Source organism: Myotis lucifugus, unplaced genomic scaffold (assembly GCF_000147115.1).
Source record: "Myotis lucifugus unplaced genomic scaffold, Myoluc2.0 scaffold_3, whole genome shotgun sequence".
Taxonomy (NCBI): Eukaryota; Metazoa; Chordata; class Mammalia; order Chiroptera; family Vespertilionidae; genus Myotis; species Myotis lucifugus.
Window position 1 is genome coordinate 13,182,790 of NW_005871051.1, and position 19,592 is coordinate 13,202,381.

Consider the following 19,592-nt stretch of genomic DNA (forward strand, 5'->3'; position numbering starts at 1 on the left):
TGGAGGTCTAGAAAGCTCAGGCTTCAGCCTGAAGAATATAAATTGTTAACTACGGACAAAAGGAAAGACAGACCTTGAGGATAAATTGCCTGTAGGCAGATGGAAAATGTAATTTGAGCTCATAAAATTAAACACAAATCCTTACAAGTATCTTTTTAAAGTAGTACATACCACCCATCTATATTTCTACACCAAGGAGAATTGCACAGACACCTATAAGGAAGAATCACTTAAAATTTTTCAAAAAGCATTTTTAAGATAATCGTGGCTGAAGAGTATAGCTATAAGTAATTGAAATTCTAAATCAAAATTATAGAGTGTGGTCTCTAGAAAGAGAAGAAGCTGCACTTGTGGGAAAAGCACTGCCTCCCAACAGCTCTGCTGCTGTAGATAAGTTTTCCTCAAAGCTTAGTGTTCTCATCTGTAAAATGGGAATAATGTCTGTCCTGCCTGCTTTATGAGTTTCATAGGTTCATATTCTTGTTACATAAAATAAAATAATGTATTATATGCATGTGCAGCATGGTACGATTTCTAGTCAGTTAAAGGAAATACAGCTGGATGCTAACTTGTCCAACATTCATACAAACCATACTAAATGCTGCAATCCAAATAAGCATACATTTCTTATATACCAGAATAACATTATTTTTTCTTATATACCAGAATAAAAGTGTTCATTCAGCTACATATTTATGTGTAGTGATAGAGGTTTTTTGAAAATTTAGAATTGCATTTCATTTGAAACAAATATTAGAAGTGTTTGGTATTATGGAAGTAAATAAAATAATGGGAAATAATTTACAAGTTTTATTTGAATGTGTATTAATTACTACATCAAAAAGACATTGTAAAACATTCCTTTGAAAATTAAAATTAATGATATGCTTTTCTTTGTGCATCAGTAAATCAAAGCAAGACCCTTTAGAACTCTTTTTCCACTTAGTCTCAGAAAGTTACATATTAAATGTTCAATGATAAAATCCTTAACCAACTAAAATAAATTAACTGAACAACCTAACAGTAGAGATTATGATAAACTGAAATGAAATCTTCATGACTTTCATTTTCTTTAGAAGATGATGGTGAGAGTCAATGAAATACAAACATTAGAAATTCATATTTCCGCAGAATATGTGTTGGCCTTGATTTTCTTGAATCACTTCTACTGAACACTTGAATGCATCCAGACAGACTCCTAATAAGAAATGTCTCAGAATTCATGCTGAGGCATTGTCAACAGGCCAAGGAAAAATCCTCAGTGCTGAACATGTGCTTAGATGAAATTTTTTCATCTCTGGGATGGCTGATATTTTTCAGGGAAAACTGGCACATTAAGAGAGACAAATAGTAATGCAGGAAATGTTTGAACTCTCTTACCCTGTTTGGTGGAAAGAGAATTTCTCTTTCACCTCTTTAATAAATTAATATTGGAAGCGGTTTATAGATTTTATGAGCATATTAAGGACTGGTAAGAAAAACATGTCTCCAAAAGAAAGTAGCTAAGTTATAATAAAGTGCTTAGATTTGCAACCTGAAAAAAAAAACAAAAAACTTAATGATTTGGAGTTGGGAAAAATAAAATAGATTAGACTTTCCTACATATTATAAATCCCAGGCTTTCTTCCAAGGACTACCCTACCAAACAAACAAAAAATGTACTACACAGGTAAGACAGGCCTCTGGTATATTTCCCAGGCCACCTTGTCCTTTATTATACACTAGCACAGATTATTACTTATTATTTTAAAGGAAGATTTTAAGCCAAGGTGAAGCTATGTTCTGACAACAGAAAATATTAATACTTGATCTTATTAATACAATCACAAAGAAAAGTATGGCTGTCTTTCTTGCCATATGTCTTTAATGTTAGGTTCCCCAGGCTTTCTTAGGAAGCTTTACTGTTTTTATTATTTATACATATATCCAAGAGTTTTAGAAACTGTTTTTAATTCATCTGATTCATCTTTTAGGACAACAAGCTCCTGAAATATATAACCAACCAGTTGTATTAGTATCTTGTTTCTTATTTCTCCCAAATTTTCTTATCTAAGTATTTAAAAGCTAACTAGTAGTCCAGATTTTGCAAAAACAGTAAATGAGAAGTGGACATTTTGGTAAGTCCTAGGCTTGATCTCTTAAAGTCTTAGTGAAAGGTCTGGCATTCACCAAAGTTCAGGTAAGAACCATTGATAGGGGCAGAAATAGAATAGTGGGAACCAGCTAGAATTGTAAGAAAAAATAATCACACTCTGTTAACTGTTACTGTTTTATTCTGATTAAAAAAGGCACATTCTAACCTGGCTGGCAGTTGCCTATGGGACCTGGGAGCTCTCCTGGAAATGCAGCCCATCTTCCCCATTTGGAGCTGCCTATTATCATGGAAAGATTAACAATATTGCTGCAGAAACCAGAATTGCCAGCCCTTTGAAGACCCCAGTCTTTGCATATCACTAAGCCCTTTGAAGACCCCAGCCTTTGCATGTCACTAAGCCCTTTGAAGACCCCAGCCCTTTTGCATATCTGTAAACTGTCCATTTGCCCTTTGTGCCTACTTCCCATATAATCTTTGTCCTTCTACCCAATATAAGCACTGGTTTATGGTGGAGTGCAGAGCAGATTTTTATAGATGACCTGGTGCTCTCCTGTACTGCCTGCAGTATTGGAATAAATGCTCATATATGATTCAGCCCTGTCTCTGCTTAATTGCCTCAAGTAGTGACAGGCAGCCCAGACCCATTGACTGTTCAGTTACATAATTAGAAGTAATATTTGCACACAGATGGCACTTATAGGAATTTTATCCAGTCGGTTGCCATACAAAAGCATATTGCATGTGAATTATGCAGGAGGAGAAGATATTTCCAATACAGCTTGATTCAAGACCAGGTTGTGAATTATTTGCTTTGAAATACCTTCACATTCTCCTGCTTGAAAATTCTGGTCAAGAGAAGAGCAAAAACAAGCAGCAAGCTCATCCTAAGCATATGGTCAGGTTTACCAGCCCACAAATGAAATTTTTTAAAATGCTTAATTGTCCTCCTTCACAAGGGAGGAAGGAAGCACAATAAATAAAGGGTTCTTTGTTATATTAAATTTTGGCCTACACCATCATCTTGAGTTTCTAAATAGAGAAGGCCCAAAGGAAGCTTTCACTATCATGCTATTTGAAACCAAGAACAAGTTCATTCCCCTTAGCCATTTCATCTACTCGTTTTCTAACTTCTACCAAGGGTGAATTTACCTTAAAGCACAAAGCTTAAAACTTCAGGCCCTCCATTGCATAGCCTGGAAAGAGCTCAATTCATAGGTTCACGTGATTTGGTAAATTTGAGATTTTTATTTTTATTTTTGCATTCATTTTCTTAGAGGCTCCACCCCTACTCCCAATGATGTATCTGGCTCCACAAAAACCTCATTCCATCCATGCTCTATGCCCCCTTTTCAGGGAATGTTTCCTACAGTTTATTCTTGACCAGAAATCTGGCACTCACCAACAACCATCCTGTCCATCCAGAGGCTTAATATGCTTTCTTGTGGGGATGTTCATTCCATGTTTCAATTTAGGCATCGGAGCCAGGGTTAATGTGCCGTAAGCTTCCACAGCTTCAAATAACTCTTCCAAATTCATTCAAACCCCTCCGCTTCTTGAGGTTCACGCTAAATAATTACACTATAGGCCCTTATTCTTGTGGTTATTATTACAGGCACTTTCCCACACTCAGATTGTTCATTGGTAACACTCAGATTGCTCAGCGATATGTGACTCATTTCTAACCCCTTTCACCATGAATGACACTGAATATCTAAGCACTATAGTTTCCTCCTGGTCTGTAATCTTATCACTTCTTCAGTTTATCTACCAGATAGCCATATCTTGACATCACCAAGAAAAACATCTTGTTGTAGAAATTTTAAAAATAGCCTTTTATCTGGCCACAGCCACCTATTCATTCACTTAGTTGATTTTCTTTTTCTAATTCAATCATTTCTGCCTCCCCTCCTGCCCCCCGCTTTGAGGGCTCCTCAATTAATTCCTTGACGCTTTTATTTTACCAGCATGAGCTTTGAAGTAAGCTACACATGGGTCTGAATCCTCATCTTCTTGTTAATGTTATATTTTATAAGAATGTGTATACTCCTAGCTGGTTTAGTTCAGTGGATAGAGAGACAGCCCATGGACTGAAGGGTCCTGTTTTGATTCTGGACAAGGGCACTCACCAAAGGTGTACCTTGGTTGTTGGCAAAATCCCCCACCCCGGCTGGCACATGTGGGAGGCAACCAGTTGATGTGTCTCTCACACATCAATGTTTCTCTCTCTGCCTCTCCCCCTCCCTTCCACTCTCTTTAAAAATCAATGGAAAAATATCATCAATTGAGGATTAACAACAACAACAACAAAGGAATGTATATAAAGAGAAGTCTATTTAACACTAAGTTCATATTAGGGAGATTATTATATATAAGTATGTAGATAAGAAGATAATTAAAAGTGTAGACAGATGAGAGATAGATTTTAAAAAAAGAACTTACCTATGCTATATGGCTAACTACTTCATGGATCCTCAGTACAACCCTTAGTTCCTTCAATTTCTGTATTGTTAGGTACAGCTGTCTTACCAGCTCTCACCTCTTGATATGTTAAATAATTTTTCTCTCCCTTGCTCATAGTTCCCTTGGTACAATGAACAATGATGCATCCAAGCAGAGAGGTGCCTCTAAAAAGCTACATTTCTACCTTTGGTGAGTCTGAAGATTTACTGGCCCCTAATTAGTCTTTGTTCATATGCCTTACTACTTTAAAAAGTATATATTTTTCTTGATTTCAGAGAGGAAGGGAGAGAGAGAGAGAGAAACATCAATGATGAGAGAGAATCATTGATAAGCTGCTTCCTGCCAGCCCACACTGGGGATCCAGCCCACAATCCAGGCATGTGCCCTGACCTGGAATCGAACTATCACCTCCTGGTTCATAGGTTGATGCTCAACCACAGCCACGCTGGCTGGGATTACCACTGCATTTCTTTTCCACAAGCCTTCACCATTTTTTTAAGCTTCTAAACACATCTCTGTTCTTCTCCCTTTCTGAAAACAATCTTGCTCCCTGTATAGTAGAATATAATCTAAACATCACTATGTTTGATGCCCCTCAGTTTAATCTCTAAATTATAACAAAATGGAAAAGTTATTACTTGTTATGACTTGTTATTGCAACTGGTCTGAATATCTCATGGAAGACATCTACCTGAGTTTGTTAACAATTACCAAAAAATGTTGGTGAAATGTTTGGTGTAGAAGGCAAATCAACCATGAGCCAAGTGCCGAGGCTTCTGATGGGAGGGAAATTATACTACAAGACAAAGAAAAGAAAATTTGGATCCCCATATCAGAGAGAAAACAGAGCAAAAAAAAAAAAAAAAAAAGCAAAGAGTGGGGAAGAGAGCGAGAGAAGACTGCTCTCTAAGCTGTACACAAATTCTATCTTTAATAAAATCTATCAAACTCATAAAGTCTTGGTGTGAATTACACATACTGTTGGGGAAAGGAAGAGACTGAGTTGTGGAAATCAAAGAAAGGCTGGGAGTCCATGAAGAGTGGGAAAGAGGTGCCACCTGTGGAAATTAGAGTCCATAAAAAAGAAGAGCTAACGGCTACTTGTTGACACCTTTTGAAGTATTTCATCTGTATTATTTCACTCAATCCTTATACACATCTATGGTAGATATTATTTGTATCCTCATTTTAGAGAAACTGAGAAGTTAAGTTGGTGGTCCATGTTTATAGAGCTAGTATGTACTGAAGCCCAGGCTTAAATATAGTCAGTTGGACCTCAGTACCCATGGTCTGGTATTACACCTTGCCAGTTTACCAAATTATATCAATAATTACTTTTGTTCCTCAGTGAAATAGAAGGAAAAAATTGGGGAAGCTGTTTGAATGTGTTCCATCTGTAAATTTTAGGTTGAGTAAATTTTTACTTGGTGCTCAGGGGACAGAAAAATCCCCATCAGACAGGTAGGCTAAAATCTCATTCTCAGATTTCCTTGTGTCAAAGATGACCTCCTCCCATCCAAGATGAAACCTTCTTTGAATATATTGGGACTTATCTTCCCCTAGTGCCCTCTGGACTTTTCTCTGCTTACTCTCCTGTTTCCTATTATTTTCTGTCTTTATGATTTTTGCTAGCTCACTTCACTCTGAGAATGTTCAGATGCCCATTATTCTAGAAAACTTCCTCTGACCCATCTCTCACCCTCAACTCACTTTACGTCTCCCTTCTTCCCTTTATACACACAAAAAAATATTTCAAATAAATTCCCACTTCCTGCCTTTACTCTTCAGTCAGTTGTATTTTGCTCTCCATTAGTTCCACATTCTACCAAAATAACTCAAAAAGAAGACCAATATGTTATACATCAATAATAATAATGATTTCAAAATCCAGACTTTACTTCACTGGAGGTCTAGACACATATTCCTCAGTAGCTGGTAGCTATATCTACTTATATTTCAAGATATTATCTATATTTCCTTATTCTGCATCATCTATTCTTTCATGCATGAGTAATTATGTTAACATCTTTTAAATTTCCCAATTAGAAAATTTGGTGTTACCTTGACTTCTCTCTCTATCTCACTCTGAAATACTCAACTGGTACCCAATTCCTGTTAATTCTATTCCAAAAACAATCATTTATATCAAACTTTACATGCTATCTCCTTTGCCTCCAAAGGTAATCAGTCTGTTTTAGTTTACATTTCAAAAAACTGCCAGAATTTTCTCACTATACCCAAATCTAGCCTTTTCAGTTCCATGCTTAACACCAATTTGTTCACATGACCCCTTAAGCATGCTTTGTCCCTATTATAACACCCTTCTCATTGCATTTTATTGGCTAGTTACTTATCTGTGTATTTCCTGAGGGCAGGACTGGATGTGGTCCTAGTAGGCAACCATGAGATTAGATAGATAGTAGACATCTCAATAACTGTTTTCTCAATGAATAAATGAATGAATGGATGCTCTTTGCTACTGGCCTGAAATAATCTGCTATTTGACAGAGGTGAGTAAAATTTTCTAAGCTTGAATAAGTCAATAAACAACTACTAGTAAGACTATCCATTTAGTCCTGAAAGATCAAAATTAAAATTAATGAAAAAATTTGCAAATAAAAATTCAAAAAGTCAAAATTCTTTACTGATGTGCTCATCTGATCTTTACAGTACTGAGTATTAACCGTATACAATGATAAAACAGCAAAAACTCTCAGAAGCAGGGTGAGAGGCAATGCATCATTGTGGTAAAGTGTGCAGCCTCTTGGGACACTAGCACCAGGCTGCCTGGTTCTGTCACTCAATAGCTGTGCCTCAGTTTTCTTACATAAACATAGGCAATCCTAACAGTAACTATCTAGTAAAGTTTTCATGAATATAAAGGAATAAATACTAGGCACTTAATTTATATCGGGCACAAAATAAGTGATAAATAAGCATCTCCTATTATTATTTATTCTTTGAAACACATCTTACTCATACATATGTGTGATTACTAAAAGTAAAGGAATGATTTAGGCATTTCCACGTAGTGAGTATCCAATGGCCTGCTCTCTCTAACATAACTACAGTATCTGGCTCCAATTAAAATGAGATTATACCAGACTCCAAAAAAACTGAATTATGCATGTCTCAGTATCTCTGCTATGCTAAAGAATTTTAAACATTATTATTTTCTTTCAGAGATAGTAAACTATTAAGTATGGATGTTACTAAATAATGCCTATGGTTATTGTTGAAAAAAGCAACCAAATTTGTTGTGAATTCAACATCCAAATTCTTTGCCTCTCTGATTTACAGGACTCTTTTTCATCACAATGCAGAAAACATTTTGTAGCAAATGTATATGGAGATTTTCTCATGGTAGTCTACCCACCCCTTAATTCAGCTTTTGCTCAAGTGTAATGACAGGCTGGTCCACAGAGCACAATTTAGCCTCTCTTTAGAACACGCTGGTGTGCCAGAATTCCAAACAAAAAGAGGAACTTTTCATTTGGGCAGGTGAGGGAGGAAAGAGACCAAGACGCAAGATGCTTGTGATGAGGGGATGTTCAACAGCGGGGAGTGCACAAAGGAAAGCTGATGAGCAAGCCCAGCCCCCACTATGCACAACGATCGTCTCCATTCTGTTTCACGGAGTAATCACGGGATATTCTGAACCTCTCAAAATGCCATCAGTCCTTATTGAGAAAGAAATAGAGCATCTCTCCCTCACGCCTTTGCAGAAATAATCATGGTCGCAAGCTGGCCTGAACAGGGAGCTCTGGCAGACAAAGATGGATTTGTACAAATAAATAAATAAATACATGAATTAACTTCCCCACACTGTGAATGGGAAGTTGATGATAATCTCCCACTCCTATTGTGTCAAGGCTAAAGAAACTCACAATTATGCTCTCCAGGTCTAGTGCATTAAAGAATAGGCTTCCTGATGAGATTGCTTCCAATAACGTACTGTCAGAGCTGGGAGTCTGTGTCAATAATACTAAAAAATAACCATCTCAATGACTTAGATAAAATGTTCATTAACATTCGAAATCTAAGTATCATCTCTAGTTGCCCCTTCCTCCTCTTTGTTTCCTTTCCTAGATCTGATTTTTTTTTTTCGTTTCCACTTTTGAAGGGAATGAAAGCCTCTTTTGATTGTTCAAAAAGGCTTCTTATGCTAGCCGACAATTGCTCAAGTGTGAAATAATTTCATAAAGATCACCAAAAGACTTTCCTTAAACAAGCAGCATTTCTATGGTCCATGCTGTCTTGGTGTTTGTGGGAGCCTGTCTGCAGTGTCTAACTCCAGTACTGATAAGAATCCACAGTGATGCCTGCAGGGTGTTCTTTAAGATGAATCATTATTAGTAGGCCACTCAGTTTGCAGTTAGAAGACCTGACTCTGATTTGGTCTCGAGTTACCAACCTTTTAACCAAGTTACCAAGTCATTTACTAGGTCAGGGATTTTGATTACTGTGTTATTGGGATTCTGGTGTGAAAATAAAATGCCACACGTGTCAGAGATCTTTGTAAACTTTCGAACATTATTTAGCTCTCACCTACTTTTGCAAATGGTCCAAGAATGAAAGTTTCTCTCTTATTTTATAACTAGTGGCCCGGTGCATGGATTCATGCACATTGAAAGGAAATTAATTAGAAGAAATATTTTAATATCGCTATTCCACCTTTCTCTATAATAGAAGTGTCATCCAAATTCACGATCGATGATGACAGATCGAAACACACACGTGTGATTGGCGCCAGCGAAAGCTTTATATGTAAAATGAAAACAGTGATGCTTTCCACTTACCCAAATAAATGTAAAAGCTCAGAGCAGAACCTAATACATAAATATGTGATCAATACATGGCAGCTATATTTAAGTTCATGTTTGAAAACTTTGAGACATTTGTGAAACTTATAAGCATCATTTTATTTCCAAGCATGTTATTACTGAGTCCCAAAGCAGAGATTCTTCTCTCTGTGTTTTTGTTTTGATTTTTTGGCTCTGTCAATTCCATTTGATCCTTCTACACCATTAACTCTTGGCTACAGGGAGTCAGTCTCACAGAAGAATAAGCAGAGGAGGCAAAACAGGAGCAAGGTCTATGGCTTCTCCCTGCACTCCCAGCAGGAACCTTTTAAACCAACTGATACTAAATTTCATTAGACTTGAAGTCAAAGTTGAGATTTCCATAGTTTTGACCAGAAAAACAAATAAACAGACAAAAATCAGGCAGTACCAATAGAGAATTGGATTGATGCTAGACCTATGAATGCCAAACTTAGGAGAGATTGGAGCATGGCTTCCCACCTTTCCTTTAAAGCAAAGGGCACTGAGTTTTATCTTCTGACGCATTAGTTTACACGCCTGTAAAATGAGAGCATTTGTACTAGAAGGTCTTTAGGATGCCCTCCAGCCCTGTCACACTATAAGTATGTAATAACTTACACACCCACTTCATACTACAATGGAGCAGCTCAGTCCCATTACTATATTTAGAGTTGATCTACATAGTTGGGCCAAGGACAAACCACATTCCATTCAGGGAAAATCTAGTTGGAACAGTGTCCAGAGGACATAGTTACTAGGGGAAAGGAAGGAAAAGGAAGCAGGAGATGAGAGGGAAAAGGTTATGTTGTTCGTGTGGTAAGGGGTGCCCAGTGTCTGTGTGTAAATGGGAGTGTGGAAATTTATGTTCAGGAAAAACTTTTTTGGGGGTGTATATTTCCTGCCAACCTCTCCTGCTTCCTCAACTTTGAAGCTGGGAAGTTCTAAATATCTTGTTGCACTTCAGCCTGGGGGGAGGTGAGTGGAAGGGGGTCACTGATTTACCATACTGTAAGAAATATCCCACCTCTATTGCATGCACAAGCATGCATTTATAGGCATTAATATTTAGTTTTAAACATATCGAGGGCTAGAATTTGTTTATAGATAGAAGAGAAAGGATAAGTACTATTTATTGTAAGGAAAAATGTTAAAAGGAATTTAAGCAGTCATTTTCCAACAGAAAAGGCAGAGTCTCTAAAGAATAAAATAACTATAGAGGAAAGCATAATATCCTATAATGAGCCAAGTCCAAATCTGTTAGAAGTGATTTTTATGATACCTGGAGATACAATTTAAAAGAGAAGTCTAAAAGTGATCTCTCTATTACTTAAGAAATTGCAGAAAAGTTTAATTTTGTTTGTATTTCCTAAACGTAGAGTTAAGTGAAGAATCCACTTGTACTATAGAGGGTTTGTTGTGGCCAAAACTTAAATGAAAATCCTTATAGAGTCAGAGTAAAATGAAAGGTAAGTACTGGGTAAAAAATACTTTGGTAAAGAAAAAAAAACTTAGGAAGAGTAGTATAACTTAAGCACTATAGGCATATTTTAAGATAGTCACTGGTAGAGAGGGCATTATGCAAAAAGATACTGATATTTTGTTATATATAAAGTAATGATTCAAGAGGGTGAGGGATACTCTCAAATTAGTAAAAAATTAGAGAGATCAGTACTTTTAAAAAATATCTCTGTAATTTTCAAGAACTTGGAATAATAAATGATATTTGACACTATGTTCTTATTTAGGGAAAAAAGGTATATTCATAACACATAAGCAGAGACAACTCTGTTAAAATAAATCAGCTACTCACCCACACATTCAATCTAAAACAGAAAGCATCAACATGATCTATATTTTGAAAGAGATCAGTGTTGCAATAATGCTTACAGCTCTGGGTATTTGTGTGGTGTGAGCTAGAGAGTAGTAGAAAATAAATTGCAGGGGACTGGTCAACTGGAATGACCCAGGCATTTCCTGGGATAAATGTTCAAAAGTCCTTCAACTGTTTGCGACAATAGGATTATATATCATATAAAGAGGGATCTAATAAAATATGTATCACTCAAGTTTATCCCAGTGATGAAAATGATAGGTGTATTCAAAATAGATGAGGACAAAAATATAAAAGGAAGCAGTGCTGATAAATGATCAGGTGCTTGAAATAGTCACTCATTGTTCCTCATCTGGTAAAATGTAAACACTATATTTAGAAATTGAGTACATTTTTTTTAAAAAAACTGGATGTCAGGGGGATATTGTAGTAATTCCTGTGAAGTGGTGAGGGCCTGAACTAGAGTCACGGTAGGAGAAAGAGAAGTTAGGGATTTCAGAGTTGTTTTTCAAGAAGGACAAAATGCATTTTGTTTTTAATCGGGTGATTTTAATGAGAAGCAAGAGATTCCAAACCTTCATAACACTGACCAAAGATCAGAAAATTGGAAGAAGGCCCATCCTACTTCCTTCGATAACTTATAAGAATTTTCAAGCATGTACAGTATAGAAATATTTTCATTTTAATACTAGGTTTTCAAGTAGATAATAGGCAGTATTAGCATAGCTTTAAGGCTTTGAATTAAAGACACCCAAAACAAAACAAAATACTAGAATATTAAATGTAAACTTAAAAATGCATTTTTTTTGCCTTTGTTCCTGTTGGACTTTTTGTTGTTGTTTGTTTGCCTTCTGACAAATTTCAGACCTGCTCTATCAAAACTCTACCTTTGTTTCAAGCTACATGTTTAAAAGTTCATCCTCCAATAATAACACAGCCAAAATAACTTTCTATAGCCTCGTTAGCTGATATGATTCCCTTTATCTTTTTCCTGTAATACCTGGCATACTGCTCTTAGAATATCATGTCCTCAACTAGAATATAAATTCTATGCAGGCAGAAACCTTTGTCTTGCAACTCTGCACCCTTATGTCCAGCATAGTGCCTAGACCATGATAAACATTCAATATATTAACTAATTTAATTCTTCATCATAATACTTTGGACAGTTTAAGACATTACCATGTAAATAAGAAACATATTGTGACAAAAAATACCCAGTGATATAGAATATCTTAATAGGAAGAGCTCCTTCTCTGGCTTAATAGATAAGGAATAAAACAAACAAACAAAAAATCCCAAGCATCAGACTAAGGATATTTTGCAGGAATCCTTGACATATTTTGGAAGAAATGTAAAACCAATATTCTGAATCTACAATCATTTATCATCAAGTAGCATCTGCGGTTAGAATTGATATTGATCCTTGGTAAATTTCAACCAGAGTAACCTTGTAACATCAACACAAAGTTCTCCCACTACATCATTCAGCTATGAGACGCTTCCTTAACTATGGGGTTTTCCTCTTCTATATTTAACCACATAAGAAAAAATGTTGTGTAGAGGAGTAGCCCAACATACTTTCGGTCATTTTCCAATTAAATACTCTTCACAAGTAAATTAATGCATAAATATAATCTTCATTTTGAAAAGTCATTCTGTGGTAAGGTATTTTTAAAATTAGAAAAAACTTACAGGTGATCTATTTCCATCTCTCATCATTGACACGAAATAACTGAGTCTGATTAAATGATGCGACCGAGGTTGAAGGATCAAAGCATTGGTTCTAGAATGTGAAATTCTTGACATTTAACTTTGTTGCTGTTAGCCAGTTACCATTGAGTGAAACAAAGGTGTTTGTTCCATAAATAGCAAAAAATTTAATAGTAAGTTGCTATGTCAAGAATAGGACTCCATGTGGGACTGTTGAAAGCTGGATGTTCTAGCTCTGCTTTTTATCATTTTGTAAGTTACCTAAACTTTTCACAGCTCAATTTTCTTAACTCTTAAAACCAGACAAATATTAACACCTAATTCATAGAGCTTTGTGAAATAGTTAATATTAAGCACCTAGCATAGTACCTGGGTTATAGTAATCACTCAGTAAGCTTTAGCTGATATTATTATCATTATTTTTATTATTTCATAAAATAAAGGTCATGGTTTTGATTTACTGGACTTCAAAGACAAACCCAGATGAAATTCTCATATTTTCAAATGTCGTTATTAAGAATAACATTATTGTTTTTGCATCATCACTTTGCCTGAATTTCTACTATTTTATGCATTACTAGAAACATATATAGCACAATATTATAAATCTTACAGGGAGACCAATGTTTTATTTATATTTTTTAAGTGATGAATTGGTAAGAACATCAAAAATAACTACAATGTGTGTGGTAACCTTACTAAAATATGTTTATCGAAGTTATGAAATCTTATCTGAGGGCAATGTGATAGTGGTACAAAATAAAGTAAACATAGAAGTCACATATTTTGAGATGTCAAATATTTAGCCTATATTCAATTATTTAGAAACTGATAAAAATTTGAGGTACCAAACTCTTATTTTACTCATCCTTTACTTCTTCTGACTACATTTAGCTATATTTCAACTCATTTATATACCCATCTTTGGGAGAGTGGGGACAAACAGGAAGGATAAAGTACAAATCTGTTAATACAGTTATTCCTTAAAAAATCAAAAAGAAGTTTAAACTATAACGATAAATGTACGGTGGGTCTCTGGCTCCACCTTATGCAGCAGCTATGAGGCTCCCTGTCTCTTTGGCCTGGATAATTTGGAATTAGCTGATATGTTTTCAAAGAGGTGGGGCATTTAATCTTTAAGACTACTCATCACAAATGACTGAATGGTTCTGTAACAATTGAACTCATGCCATCCTCTATAAAAAATGCACTGAAACTTTTACATTAAACTTTATACTATTATTAAAACTAAAATATACTTAGCCACATTAATTTATTACCTATCCATTGATGTTGCATTTAATGTACAGTTCATTATACCAAACAAACACAAACCTAGGTAACTTGAAAGAAAAATAAATCTGCATTAACAGAAAATAAATGTATGCAGAAATTTCAAAACTGTATTGAACATTTAATTGGAATGTTGGGCAAAATGTATTTAAGTAAATATATCAAGAGAGAAAATAACGTAGCAATAGAACCTAAAACCTATTGGTAGATTGATTATACAAACAGACAATGACCCGATCATATGTAAAAATAGAGATCTAACCCACAACTGACAGCAACCTTCCCAGGAAACCGGATGTGCGACACATGGCCCAGAAAGCCAGTTGGCTATGTCAGATTTACTATCTCTAGGAGCAGTTCAGGTTACTATCTCTAGGAGCAGTTCAGGAAGCTAAACGATAACTTGTGTAACAGTTGGTTCAAAATTATCAAGACTTAAATTTTTAAAAAATATTTTATATTGATTTCAGAAAATAGAGAGGGAGAGGTAGAGAGAGACAGAAACATCAATGACAGAGAAACATTGATCGTCTGCCTCCTGCACTCCCCCGACTGGGGATGGAGCCCACAACCCAGGCTTGTGCCCTGACCGGAATCAAACTGTGACCTCCTGGTTCATGGGTCAATACTTAACCACTGAGTCACAGTGGCTAGGCACTAAACTTGTTTAATAACTAACAGCTTCCTTCATTTTTGTCCCCACTTTCAAATTAGGAACAATCAGAAAAAGCAAAATATGTACCCCTAATGAATCACATAAGATGACCCACTTCTATTCCGCCCACATACAGCTTCCTCAGGACAACAACCTCCAAGCAGAACATACTCAAAGCCTTTCTTTTTCTCCCACTAAAGTTTTCTCTCTCCTCTGTCTGCCTTTGAGTCTCTGCCAAAACATTAGCCATGGTGACTGATGCCTTTGCTATAGCACTCTCTGAATAAATAGACTTTGCTTTTCTTATTTACTAGTAGTTGGTTGGTCTTCAATCAAGTATCTTTGGGTGATTCTAAAAAGATGGTAAGAATTGTTTACTTGCTGGGCACTTCAGATACTCTGCAATTTTTCAAAGTCATATGCCTAATAATCATCTTAGATAAATATTAATGTGTTTATTTTACAAATGAAGAAAAAAAGTCGTAAAGTTATTCAGAACATTACCTAAAGTTGCTTGGCTAGTGAGCAGTCACTAGCCAAGAAAACGGAATTATCTTACCTAATAATAGACAAACATGTAAATTAACTATCCTTCCTCTATGCTCACCAGCCAATCAGGAGAGTATGCAAATTAACCCAACAAAGATGGTGGTTAATTTGCATATGTAGGGGCGAAGCAGAGGAGCTAAGATTGAAGGCTTCGTCGGAGTGAAGGCCTGGGTCCCGGGTGCCGGAGGAAAACCGGTGCCGGCAGCCAGGGGAAGGGAAGGCCTACTGCACGAATCTCTTCATGCAACGGGCCTCTAGTCTTATGATAATTATCTTTTAAAGTCCAAAGAATATTCTTAAGAAACATCAGATTAAAATTCACTTTAAGATGTTCCTTTACCACCTAAGTTATCCACAATTCCTAAAACTGAAGTAACCTATTTTCTAAGTATAACATAACTTAGCTTTATAGAAAAGAAGGGGGTAGGAGAATTTTCACATGTTAGAAATTACCATAAAAGTTACATAAAGCCAGGTTGGGAAAAAATAGAATAACATAGATGACTATTGAAGCTTTTTAATTTCTGAAAATGAAAGCGATATTTAAGCATAATTCCTTTAACAATGGCCAGAAAAAGTTAAAAGAATACTACAGATAATATTGTTTAAGTAATAATGTAGAATAAGAAATGATGGCTGAAGACCAAGTAATTCCTCCTGTGGGTTCTACTTTTTTCTCATTAATTCCATTTAGTTACCTCAAATCTTTATTAAACATTCCTTGCATTGAGTATAAATTAAAATGAAGAGAAATTTGGAATTTGAGAATTCTTATGAGTAGAGAAAGATTCAAGCTTTTGATTCCATGTTAAGGAAGGAAAACAATTTCCTTAAAATTTCCCTGTTTTAATAAAAAGCTATAAAGTTTTCACATAGAATTATAAATACCAAAGACATAATTTGGCCATTTTGCTAAATGTGCAGAAGAAAAGAAAGGTGCCCCTTTCATACATCTAACGACTGTTCCTTCCCATTAGAGATTGATTATCAATATCTGTTAGTTGATTTAATTTTTAAATCTTTTAGTTATATCTTCTCCCCACTGGGATGCAAGACATATTTTTCATAGAAAAGAAAAATTAATTGAGGTCTCCACCACTGACTCTTTCTATATCAGACCTTCTAGGCTGGGCAAAAGGTGTGGGGCAGGTTGGGGATGCATTTTATAAGAAAATCACCTGGGAATTCCCCAAATAGCATGTTGCAGTTGATGTCAATAAAAACAACCATATCATGAAAATAACACGTTCTATTAACTCTGAAGCAATAGGGTGTGTAGTAGAGACAGACGACATGCATTAGAAACCTGCTCTTCCATTGGCTAACTGTGTGATACTAGTTAAATCACATCACTTTGTGGCAAGTTTCCTCATTTTAAGATGGGCACAATAATAATAGGATCTCAAGGGACTGAGGGAAGGATTAGAAGACACTATATGTGTGTTGACATATAAGAAATACTAGGTATTACTTTATTATTGCTGTCAACTTTATTTCAGAGAATGAGCAGCAAGGTGAACGTTTTATTATGTCCAGGGTCAAGACAATTAGAATGCTCCTTGTTTTGCAAGTTATAATGTTCTTAGATGGAGGAAGAGACTTAGAGAAAAAAATGGCTCTTTAGAAAAAAAAACTAAGCATCATATTTATGCCTTATCAATGAAAATAAAAGATTACAGACATTATTTTACTGCTTCTCCTTGCTATACAATGGCCAGTTCTTGGTAACAACACTTAATGCTGTACTCTGTCTCTATAGTTGTGTGTCTCTTTCATTTACTGGGCACTGTTGAAGGCAGGAGGTATGGCAAAATTCTTTCAATCTCCAGTGCCTCACATGCAGAGATACTCAATACATGCTGAATGAATTATGAATAACATTTTAAAATAAACATATAAATGAATACATGGATTGACAGTTGTCAGAAAAAGAATGGTATTCATAGAGAATGGGCTTAATATGATAAGTGAAATGCAAATTCTTTTCAGACGTTTCTTTCAAAACAAATCTACATCTTCAGAATGATTAAGCAGTCCTCCTAATATTATTAATTTCATTCAAAGGATTGCACAATTTTCTCTTTCTGCTTCAACTTGACAAAATATTTAATGTTTCTGAGTGAAAGAGAGTTGTATTGGTATTACCTCTTGACTAATAAGTTATATCATCTTATTAAGAAAGAAAAGTAGAAAACCCATCTTGATAAAAAATTTCATTTATTTATACATGTGCAGTTTTAATCATTTGAATTGGTTTTAGAATTTTAAAAATAATATTTGTTTTAACTTACTTAAGATAAAGAAAATGTTTCCCCTTCTGAAATCTTGAAGATATTTCAAAGTGCATATTGTATTCTATACTTTTATTCCAAAATTAACTACATATGGCAAGTTTAGAATAGCTGTTTTTGGTATGGTATATGGTATGTTGTTAAGCTAGCAATCACACTGATTTTGGGTATAAAATTGTTTTATAATTTTAGCCTTTAAATATATTTACATAATTTCATTTCTCAGTAATAATATGATACTAATATGATACTTGATATATAATTACTTCTTACCCTATTTGAGTCAATTCTTGCTCTGGACGTATAGATGGGAGGTGGGATGTTGAAAGCCTGAGGAACCAGGTATTCCTCAGCATCCATCATATCTTCCAAATCCTCTTCATCCAAGAGATTCTGAAAGAACTTGCTGTCGTTTGGACTGGGAAGCTTCATACGGTCATCACCCTAAAGGATTGCCCATCAGAAACACAAAAATTGATTCTTCCTTTTATCTTAAATACATGGCCTTTGCAGTAAATTTATGTAATATCAAAACCAATGTTTGAAAATTCATGTATTCATGTAAAAAATAGTTCTTTAGCATAACTTCCAGCCATAAAGGAGCCTGTAAAATGCTCAGATATGACAAGGCATGGCACATTTAATACAAGAAGAATACACTAAATGCCATTAGAGATAAATAAGGCAAAATGCTGTGTTTTGAGGAAGGCAAAACACATTTCAGATCTGAGAGTAATGGTCGGCTTTACTGCCAACATGGTGTCTGGGATTTGACTTTAAGAATAAATAATAAAGGAAATTGATTTATCAATCTTTGTTTTTAGGGTGGTTTGTTTAATAGTGTAGAGTTATCAGGATGCATAGGCTCCATGATTTTTCCTACAGCACACAACATTGTTGAAGTGACAGCATTCAAAATCACAGCCAACGTGGCGTGTAACATAAATAGGAGTGGGAGAGACACCCAAACCCTTGTTATACTCTTTCTTACCTCATCTATTTCATATTCAAAGTTATGTGATATTTCTTTTGGTAAGTAGACTGCTTATAAAAGTTAATTTGAGAGAGATAGTTGGAAATCATTATCTTGTAATACCTAGCTTTTATCTTCATGTCAGACTATAGATATGAAGATAATCACTACCTTGTTTTATTGAGTGTAAGCCAAGGTCTATTTGTTTATGGTTTAGGTAAAAATCATCACAGAAAAATATTTTATACTTTTTTAAATTACCCAATTCATTTTTTTAATATATTTTTATTGAATTCAGAGAGGAAGGGAGAGGGAGAGAGAGATAGAAACATCAATGGTGAGAGAGAATTATTGATTGGCTGCCTCCTGCAGGCCCCCTAGTGGGGATTGAGCCCACAACCCAGGCATGTGCCCTTGACGGGAATCAAACCTGAGACCTTTCAGTCCACAGTCTGATGCTCTATCCACTGAGCAAAACCAGCTAAGGCTCCCAATCTATTTTTTTTCTAGTGTTAAACATGAAATCTTCTTTTAGCCTGTTATTTAATTTATATGTATATCAATTCATTTTAATCTGAGTTATGCTTAGATACTAAATATATCCCCCCCAAAATTTAAAAAATAGTTTTCTATGAAATAAAATATCAATATATTGAAGCTTTACTTCATTGTCTTCAATCATGGACAAGATTAAGATAAAAATCTATCCTTTTTTGATCTGAAAAGGGAAGATTATAATAATGAACATGATACATATAATGCTAACACGAAGCGGAGTGCTGGAAGGCTAGTCTGAGGATAAAGGCTTTTTATGTAGATGGATAATCATAATTATCTGGCTGTTCAATAGCAGAGGCACTTGAATACTAAGGGAAGGTGCTTAGAAGTGTTCTGACATCAAGTAAAAGC

At 35.3% G+C, this 19,592-nt stretch overlaps 1 protein-coding gene across 1 annotated transcript in view; it reads right to left on the minus strand.

The window, feature by feature from the left end:
* ERBB4 (erb-b2 receptor tyrosine kinase 4) overlaps positions 1-19,592 on the minus strand; it is a 542,534-nt gene that overhangs the window by 18,338 nt on the left and 504,604 nt on the right. The window contains exon 22 of the mRNA XM_023763286.1: positions 17,984-18,154. Within this exon, the coding sequence (XP_023619054.1) occupies positions 17,984-18,154 (171 nt within the window). The remainder of the gene's footprint in view (positions 1-17,983; positions 18,155-19,592) is intronic.